At 36.6% G+C, this 10476-nt stretch overlaps 2 protein-coding genes across 2 annotated transcripts; one reads left to right on the top strand and one right to left on the bottom strand.

Moving 5' to 3' along the window:
- The first annotated feature begins 452 nt into the window (after window positions 1-452).
- Window positions 453-1957, top strand: LOC111400436. The gene is made up of 4 exons (XM_023027856.1): window positions 453-500; window positions 926-931; window positions 1048-1139; window positions 1579-1957. Exons 1-4 carry the CDS (start codon window positions 453-455, stop codon window positions 1955-1957), a joined length of 525 nt encoding a protein of 174 aa, XP_022883624.1.
- Window positions 1958-3657: 1700 nt separating this feature from the next.
- On the bottom strand, window positions 3658-5038 carry LOC111401606 (chlorophyll a-b binding protein 4, chloroplastic-like). Its single transcript, XM_023029415.1, has 3 exons — window positions 4725-5038; window positions 4037-4452; window positions 3658-3959 (listed from the first exon to the last, which is right to left on the bottom strand). Exons 1-3 carry the CDS (start codon window positions 4922-4924, stop codon window positions 3826-3828), a joined length of 750 nt encoding a protein of 249 aa, XP_022885183.1. The 5' UTR covers window positions 4925-5038; the 3' UTR covers window positions 3658-3825.
- Window positions 5039-10476: the final 5438 nt, after the last annotated feature.

Genomic DNA, 10476 nt, shown 5'->3' with positions numbered 1-10476 from the left:
AATTCTTAACCTAATTTTGAGTCACAAACACAACAGAATAAATAATATTTTGGTGGCTTGTGGTGAAATCCCCCTCCTCCCCGTTCTTCTTCTCTCTTCCTATTTTCTTCTTCTACCGTGGAATCTTCTTTTTTCCCCATTCTTTCCTTCAATTCCCCCTTTCCCATAGATCCATTCTAACATTCAATTAATTGCTCGAGTTGGTGCTACATCACATAGCCTCGGTTTGCAATCTTTAGAAATCGTAATTCACTCCGAATTCACTTTAACATATTTTTCTCTTAACATTGACTATCATAGCGATTGCATCGTTTCATCTTCTATTTTTCCTCTGCAATCTTACAAAATTTGGTAAAATCATCGGTGAATTAGTTTAGTTATCCTAACCGTTTTTCAACTGCAGCTACTGGACAAATCCTGACAAAATCAAAGAGATTGAACATCTCTGTCAGATGGAAAGTTCATTAAGGGAATCACTCAGTACAATTCACATGCAAAAGGTAATTGTTTGGTTCTTAGTGCAGAAAATAAAAAAGTCTTTTTGAAGTTTTCGGTTGTGATTGTTAATATGATTGTTTTGCATGGCATTATAAGCTACTGATTTTAATTTTTGGAAATTTTTCCTAATATTTGGAAGATAATAAATAATATCAATGTTTTCCGAGTGAAATATACTGCATACTGCCTGACCTAGTGTGGATAGAGGCCAAGGACTGATAATTTGCAGCATATGTTCGTGTTACTTGTTTGAACAGTTTGTTTGGATGTTGCCTGACCTTTTCTAACTGAAGTAACTGTCTAGACTTCATTTCAGCTGGGGAACTGAGGGAATGACCAACTTATGCCATTAGATTTCACCAGCCAGGTAAAGAAGCAATCTTCTAGTGGAGAACTCTGTCTCTATTTCTATCCTATTGTATTTTAGGTTTTTGTACGTGGTGACTTTGGTAGTGGATGGCAGTTTATAAAAAGTATATATTATTTGACTAATATCTGATGGACATGCATGACGAGCTGAACATGGGATGCATTTCCCCCTGATAACAGATGTTGATCAGGATGGCCAAACGCTGTCGTGGTTTCCAAATGCTGAGGCAACATATGATGCTACCAGATGAACCCCACATCTTGTCTTGCAGGTGAGTAGATTTCTGCATTCCTACAATTTTTTTAATAATTTGTCACCCATTTAAGATTAGGTGCAGTTGTGATTTTTGTAGTAGTTCATCAATTAGATTCATCTATTTTTTGTCAATGATAGCAGTTTGAATGTTGTTACCTTTTCGAATTACCCTTAAAAGTAATTCCAGTTTTGTGTTATTCACATGATCTGAGTTGCAAATGCAAGGTTTAGCAATCAACTTTACATTACATATCCAAGAACAACGATTGACAAGCATATGATTTTATACTACCAGTCTCAGATCAAACTAGGAAATTCAATTTGTTGCAAGGGATTTTATCTTCAAAAATTATGATATATATTATGTAAAAGCTCATGCAAGTATGATTTAACTATCTTGCTGAACTAGCATACTATGTGATACAATCTCTTTAATTCCTGTTCTTGCTCTGTAGAGATTTAGAGTGTTCCATAGATACATACCTTCCAAGCTATTCGGGTTTATTTGGTGTCAAGAAAGAAGCAGGCGACAATTCAAAATTTGTCGATATTGAACGACAAGACGGGATTACCATTAATGATTATACCAATAGTTATGCTCAAAAGAGACTACCTCTATGCGAGCAATATTCCTACCATTCATACGGCAATTTAAGTTTGCCAGAAATGATGGAGCCTGAAAGAGAGGTGAATTTTCAAGCGAGTTCCATGGATTATCAAATTAAGCCTGAAAGAGAGGTGAAGTTACAAGCGAGTACCATGGGTTATCAAATTAATGGCAATTTTGAATTGCCAAGATTCACTTACAATGATTTTGTTGGAAGAATTTTGTGAATAGTGACGCCGAAATAAGTATAATGATGGTGACAAAGCCGAGGCAAGAGTTGGAATCTTTGTCCTTAAGTCGAATTTGCTCTGCAACGGTGACTACGGATTTCGGCAATCGACTCCCAAGATACAATGGCTACACTTGTGTTTGTAGCACTCCAAAACACAAGTACAACGAACCAAATGTAGGCTTATGTACTCCACAGATGAAATGAAAGAAAATCAAAATAAATGAAATGATTTTGATTTTGGATAGAAGAGAGGATGAGAGACGTTTTTGCATATCAAATTGTGAGGAATAGGACACCCAAAGGGTCCTATTTATAGACCATGAAGGGGTGTGGACGAAATGGTTGAGGCCAAACCATGCACCCTTTTCAAACAATGCACCTTTATGAAAAGGTGTCTATTCACTAATGGTTGAGGTTTTTTTTTTCGTAATTTCTCATTCATCCGATATTGGTTTTCGAAATGCCAAATATACCCTTCAATACATGCAGAGAAATCAAAATTCTCTTTCGGGGGCGTTGCCCCCGACCCCCCACGAGGGGCGCTGCCCCCTCGACCCTCGCGACCTGACCGAGCAGGTCAATCCCCGTTTGTGCGCCCCGAAGCAGCGAAGTGGCAAACAATTTTGCCTAAACGGATTGAGTCGAGCTTTTGAGTATTTGGCCGAATTCGATACGAACTTTAATCGATTTTCAATTCTCAATTTATTTAACCAATATCCAACAGATTTTCAACATAGTTTGGTACTAACATCTGGGCCTTCTGTCCTGTTTAATGTTAATGATAACTCGTATCAACTGGTGAGTTTCCTTCTCAATTTATGTCATTTTGTTAGCAGAATTTTAATAAATAGTCCGCTTTTTCTTGTGTACTTCATGCCAAGAACATTACTTTTTTATAATCTTTTTTAAAATAATTAGCTCTTATTGTCTTGGCATAATATGTCCGGGGTGAAGAATGCCTATGAGAAATGATAAACCACGTCGTTTTGTTAACGTGCTAGAAATTGGATATTAGTAGTCTTGAGAAATCAAAGGCACATTATTAATAAAGTGGACATTTTTTCTGTCAAAATCCTGATTTAATTGCATAATTGTTCAATGATTCACTTTGTTTCCCTTGTAGATTGACATAAATGATTATTTTCACTTCACTTTTATACTATTCTTTAGCTTATCTTCCTCCATAGATTGACAAAAAGGGATGTCCATCCCTGAATACTGAATGCATACTATGGTGAATTGAGATAATATTGCTGCCCGTTGCTACAGTTTAATCAAATCTTTTCAAATAAGAAAGACATCCTGGGATTATATTAGTTTATTTATTTATCTTAGCTGGTATATTCAAAATGCTATAAAGCTACTACTTAATCTACATATCTGACTTGAAGTAATTTGTATTTTGCAGCCACCAAACCACTTGAACAACTAGCTGAAAGACTCGTTCTACGTCTCACACAAACGTGGTAGCACTTTTGCGAGTCGTTTCAAATTTTAATTTCGAAATTAAATTAATAATGTAGCTTGAGACACTGGCTCTGTGCCTTGCTCAATCGTTTCAGGTTAAGACATTTGCTGTACACTAAACGCATAGCAAGAAAATAAGAGATTTCTCCTTTGGAACAGCCGTTTTCTTTATGCAAGTTTTTTGTTCCGCCATCACTTTAAAATTATAGCGAACCAATGTTTGTGTAGTTAGTGAAACTGTTTATATTTGTGAATAATTCAGAGGAGACTATGCCATTTGAGTTCCCTGTACATTAAAGGCTCCTTGTTTACAAATACAGATCAAATCAGGGTCAATATTACATATAAGAAAGATGATATTTCATTTCATTTAATTTCATCTCCAATATGTAAAAATTAACCGCCGAATGTCTGGACAATTGTGTTGTGCCATGGGTCTGAGAGGTGCTGCAACAGGTTCTCAAATGGCCCCTTCCCAGTCACATTGTGCTGAACCACAAATCCCAAGAATGCCAACATTGCTAGTCTTCCTGCATGGTACACCACAGATTTTGTCACATTTGTGGGAAAAGAAGTGTCTAGTTCGAGTAGAGTGTTCTTATCTTACCGTTAGCAAGCTCTTTCTCCTTGGCCTCCTCAGTGGGGGCGAAGTTCAAGGGGTTGAAAATGCCACCAGGGTATCCAACTTCATTTGGAGGCAAGCTGTAGTTCTTGAAAATGGGATCTTGGTTAACACTTCCGGGATTCTTGATGTCTTGCCACCTTCTGATCTCAACGTAGTGAAACAAAATGAACTCGATCACCAAAAGGGTGGAGGACGAGGCAAAGTATTCTGATTTGCCAGCATCGTACCATTTGGGAACATTAATGATGCCAATGTTGGTGAAAACTTCAGGCAACAGCATCCCAGCAACACCCAACATTGCCCACCTGCTATTTACTAGCTCTGCCTGGACAAACCATTTCAAATTCTCTGGATCCTCAGCAAGTCCCAATGGATCAAATCCATTGTCACCTGGAAGACTGAAAAAGTAAACCCAAACCCAAGATTGATTAATTATCCTGAAAATGGATCTTAAATAATGTTCGATATACATTTTATCTTTTTTTTGTTCACTAATGTTATTCAGTATTATCAAATATAACGGTGTAGTCTAAACTTACTCTTATTTACACACTTAAGTGCCAAAGGTTTTAGTTAGATTCAAAGCTCACTGTATTAAAATTTATTCGAGAATCTTGAAATCACATCCATGACAGGAGATTAATAAATGCAACCAGATCGAGTCACATACCTGCCATCAAGATAAGTAGGAGAGGCCAACCCGGGTAGCCATTCGCCTTTCTTGGCTTCGACTTTGAATGAATTGTAGGACGAAGAAGTTGTGGGCTTAACCGACACTTCCCGGTTCAATTTTCCAGAGGATCCATTCAAAAACCGAGTTTTTGATGCGCATGGCCGGAAAGCGGCAATCGAAGCTTGTGTTGCAGCCATGTTTCCAAAGGTGTGAATATTGGTTTGAAATTGGATTCCAGGAAAATGAAGTAGATGAATTGTGCTAAAAATGTAGCTATTTTTGTATGCATTTGTACGTCTTTTTCAATGGCAATGTTGTGGTGCTGATTCCATATGAAATGGGAACTGATGATTTGGTAGATTTTTGGGATTCAAGGGCTGAGATTTGTTTGTGGATTTCAGATTAGCCAATGGGAATTGAACTCTCTTATCCTTATATCTTTTGCCATATCCACAAATCTATTTCTTTGCTGCTGTTGGCTTTATAAGATCATGTGGGACCCCTTTGATTGCCACGAAGAATGTACAAATTGGAAGATCTTACCCGTGTGAAATCTCTTTCCTCCAATCCATTCATGACAATTGTTACATCTGAAGTTTAATCTAGCAAAGGATATCTTGCTTGCAATAGTTGCCTATTTTTTAAGTACTAGACACGAAACGTTGCACGTTAGTTGGTGAACGTTAAATATAAGTGTATGATGGTTGTTGAATGGACATGCATAACAATTCTTAAAGAATCAGCCAAGCAGAAAATTTCTTCCAAACTTGCCATAGAAATATTAGGAATACAACTAAGTAGACAGAGATTTAAACTTGGGATTATATAAAAAAAGGGCTCTAAGATTTTCTGAGCCAATTTATGTAGCAAATGCTCTAAGATTGTAATAAGATGGTTGAATTTATTTCAAGCAGATATAGGTTTCATGAGGTACTTCATGATGAAAAAATCACAGAAAATCTACACTCTGATGATTGGAATTGAAACCGCCAACACCAGCTCTGTTGCCCATGTAAGATGGCAATGTAAATTGCATTTGGTTGATTGGCACAAAAATATTTGTAATAAAAGAGAGATTGAACATTACAGGAGGGAAAGAACCAGACAAACTTTTTTTTGCTTGGTCCAATGTATTCCAGTCTATTCAACTGTCTGAATTCATTTGGTATCCGCCCATTAAGCTTGTTGGAAGAAAACCTAAAAAAACCCTAAAGATGACGCGCTTCCAAAAGTACTCGGGATTTCACCCACAATACTATTTCATGGAGCTTGAATCAGCTGAAGCTTTGACAAAGATTCAAGTTCTGCTGGAATCTTTCCATAGAGATTATTTCACAAAGGATGAATCTCGACAAGATTAGAACAAGAAGACAGATTGGCAAGAATTTCTCCATCAAAAGAGTTATTCCTTAGCCATAAAAATCTTAATCTTCTCAACTTTACATGTTCTTAAGGAATGTTTCCCATAAAGCTGATGTTATCAAGAATAAGTTGATTAAGAAAAGTTAGATTTCCAATGTATGGGGACAGAGATCAGATCAGTTTCTAATGCTGCAAATTCAAGCTTGTAATTTTTTGGTGTCTTCTAGTGCAAACAACACCAGGCCAGTGGTAAGAATGTGCAGATTCGTCCCAAAAAATTAGGAAATTGAAGGGATCATCAGTTATTCTGTTCTTGAATTCAAGAAGTGCTAGCCTGTCTGCTGCATTTGCATTTTGTGAATTAACGAGCAAAGCATAAGAACAAATGGATGAGTAACGCTTTTTTCATTAAGGTAATTTGTTTAACTGAAAGGAGCCCTGCCAACTTCATCTAGGTATTGATTAAGGAGTGTAGTATACACTGGTTTCTTGGGGCCAGGCTAGTGAGAGTTGGTATGGCTTTTATTGGCATTATATAGGTGGATATGATGGCTTACTGGTCACATAACCCCATAAGACTGGCTTTTTCATAAGTAGTTAATACAATGATCTGTTTCGAGAATGGACAATATGATGGTCCATTTTCTCAGTTGGGTAACTCTAAAAGTCATCCATCATGTTCACAATAAGAGACTCCTAAGAAGTGATTTCCATTGTAATACTATCATTAGACGGAGTTGAATATAACTCACTCTTAAAATCGACTTGTACAATGATAGTGCCCAATGACAATACACTTGTAAACCCACAAAGACATGTCCCAAAGGCAATTTACACTCAAAATGTATCGTTTTTCTCAATATTCATATCCAAGAACATCACTGACAAGTAGAATGTAACATCATATTTGACATGATTGACAAGTAGAATGAAACCACCAGATTTGAAATCACGACAAATTGCATAACAGCAACTCCAATTCTAATACAAAGAACCACAATCCCCAATGCAAATGCCACCTTCATCTGAATCCTCATTCTCTCCACATCAATTATATAAGACCTAAGGCCGCATGATCCCCTATCCTTAATAGTCCTCAAAAGATAGTTTTCTTGCATATCAAGCACATAACTAACTATTCCAGACAACAAAATATCAATAAATCAAATCCCACAAGCACAAACATGATGGAAAACAACATGGTGGCAGTACATATCGCTATATCCAATTGTACTGACCATGTAAAAATACAAACTATCAACCACATTATGATCCCAGTGCCCTTCAAATTATCGCTATTAAAAGAATACATAACCACACCAAGAATCAAGCATGTGATCAAGAGTACAACAACTTGTCTTACAATTGACGTTTTTCCAAACTGGGGTGGCTTCGATACCAATTCATGGTGAAATTAATTGATGACAGCCATGGCTGGTTCAGTCCTGCACCTGTGGAAATTACTGTTGAGCACTGAATCGTTAGGATCAATCAACCAAGATTGCCGGTTTTCCATATCAAGATGGGATTTTTCAAATAAAATTTAATCAAAAGAAAGAAGTTAATACCTCAAAGCATCCTCAAGGTTAGTGTTTTCATGCACAAAAATGGGAGCAGTTGTCATAAGGTTGCCAACAACCTGCAAAACGGAAGCATCATTCACATGTAACTCGGACTAACAAAATTCAATTAAAGTCATGGTTCAAATTTAAAATGGAAAGTCAAACCTTTCGCCTTAGTATATCTTTTTTCTCGAGTTCCTTTCGTGTCTTCTTTTCATGAGGTTGAACCTCCCTTCCACTTTTAGCTTCATCGCTCTTCAATGAGTAATCCAAGGCCACGCTTAATGCTATAATCAAGAAAGTCTCAGTAATATACACAAAACAAGAACCCAAATAAAAGCTTAAAGTGTCAATTAGAACGATGAAACTTTTAACTAGTGAGTTATGTTCAAAAACAAAAACTTGATAAAACTTGATAAAAATTTGAATCCAAACTATTTAATGTCTTAACGCCCAATAAATGATAAAACCTTAACCACCCACATCAAGTATAATGCTATCAACCTATCGCTAAAAAATTGTTTTTGATGGATTTTGTTGAACAAAGTGGAAGAGAAAGACCAGAATTTGATATAGAAAAATGATCAGTACAAGGCAGCAAATGACCGGCTGCTATATGTATATTTTACATAGAGTTTTCAACCATACCATTAGTCAACAACTCCTACCAACTACCTTACTTGTTGACAGATTGAGCCATACTATGATAGATATTATAATCATCAAAAGTAACATTACATGATACTGATTTTACTACATATAATTTTTACAAAATATAACAACAAAAGTGACACACAACTATCAACACTCCTCTTGACACTTTTGTTGGAAACACCAAGACTTTTTCTCAATGTTTCAAACTTTCCTTTAGGCAGTGATTTAGTGAAAATATCAACATACTGGTCTTGAGAATTACAATGCATCAGCTGGACTTCTTTCCTATCTTGAGTCTCTCTTATTGAGTGATATTTGATCTTAATGTGCTTTGTCCTTCCATGGAACACCGGGTTTTTTACCATTGCCACGGCCAACTGATTATCACAGTAATTGGCTGTGACATTTTCTTGCTTGTGATGAAGATCCTCCAAGACTTTCCTAAGCCATATTGCTTGATTGGTTGCCTCTGAAGCTGCTATATACTCTGCTTCTGTAGTTGATTGTGCCACCGTTTTCTGTTTCATAGAACTCCAGCATACAATACTTGTTCCATCATAAAACACATAAACAGATGTGATCTTCATGTCATCAACTGAGCGAGCCCAATCACTATCTTTAAATCCGATTAGAGCCAAGTTTTCTGATTTTCTGAACCAAATTCCCAGTTCTTTAGTTCCCTTTACATATCTCAGTACCCTTTTTGCAGCTTGGAAGTGAAGTTCACTTGGTTCCTATCTGAATCTGGATAGGATATTGGCAGCAAAAATGAGATCTGGTCTGGTAGAAGTTAGGTACAGCAAGCATCCAACCATACTTCTATATATTTTTTCATCAATCCTCTTGGATCGATCATCTTTCATTTAGCTTCAAATTTTGCACTAAATGAGTACTTACTGACTTGCAATTCTCTATATTGAACTTCCTTAACATCTCCCTAATATACTTTCTTTGACAAACAAATATCTCATTTTGAATTTGAAATATTTCCATGCCAAGAAAGTAGTGCATTTCTGTCACACCCCCAAATTAATATTGATATATATACACAACCTATACATAAAATTTTGCATATATATATTTTTTTTGAGTTTGTTAACTTCTAATCACCTGTGACACGATCATATAATATATCGAAACCCAAAATCATATCGCCATAATCCAACATATATATTCAGAGCTTATAAACATGTCTACAGACCATTTCAAAAGTACACTATATAGGATTCCAAAATATAACCCTACTGATGGCAGCCTACAAAATAACCCTATAGGTCGTCATCCATGTACATCGAACTCTGGAATCCTGTAGGAGCTCCACAGCTAGCCATGCTCTCTGTGTAGTTTCATGTTCACCTACAATGCAAGAACTACATAAGCTAATGCTTAGTAAGCAAAATCATGCATGTCTTGAACATGAGTAATAACGACATATGATACCATACCATTTACTTTAAATATCGCAATAAAAAGTATCATATTTCAATATTCATCAAAGTCGACTAGAAATCATTTCACTTGAGATCTTTCATTTCATTGGGCCCTTGACCCACCCACTATGCACCGGATAGAGTTCTGCATAATATCAATATCAATAATCAAATGGTCAGTATAAAATCGACATCGACAAGTGGACCATCCTCTCATGACCACTAGAGGCCCATCCCTTGACTACCCCTATGATCACCCAAGAAGTCTCTCACCCGGCAGCGCCAATAATCATAATATCACAAGGGCACAGTCGAGTGGTCCGCCCTCCCGTGATCACCAAAGGCCCATCCCCTATCTACCTTTGCAATCACCTAGGAAGTAACACCCGCAATGCCAAATATATCACATAAGCATGCCTCACATGCCTCGGTGCCCTAGTAGTGGTCAATAAAACATTTATAATGAAACTCACTTTGAAATCATATTTTGCATGCAAGATTTTCAACCATGTTACATGTCGTGCATGCATATGAAAATACTCATAAATGACGTATTTAATAAAAATCGGTGTCAATAGGTTACGCAACCTCATACTCAATGATCGTAACCACCATATGATGTGCTATAAGCCTCTTATCAAAGTTATGTAGATATTTCAACATTACTATGTCACATATACTAGGTTCTTGCATCGTAGTTGCAAATGGATTTTCACTTACCTTTCGCCTTTATGTGTGTAA

The sequence above is a fragment of the Olea europaea genome, chromosome 10, assembly GCF_002742605.1.
Source record: "Olea europaea var. sylvestris chromosome 10, O_europaea_v1, whole genome shotgun sequence".
In the NCBI taxonomy this organism is placed as follows: domain Eukaryota; kingdom Viridiplantae; phylum Streptophyta; class Magnoliopsida; order Lamiales; family Oleaceae; genus Olea; species Olea europaea.
The sequence above is the reverse complement of the archived record's forward strand: the minus strand, read 5'-3'. Positions and strand labels throughout refer to the sequence as shown.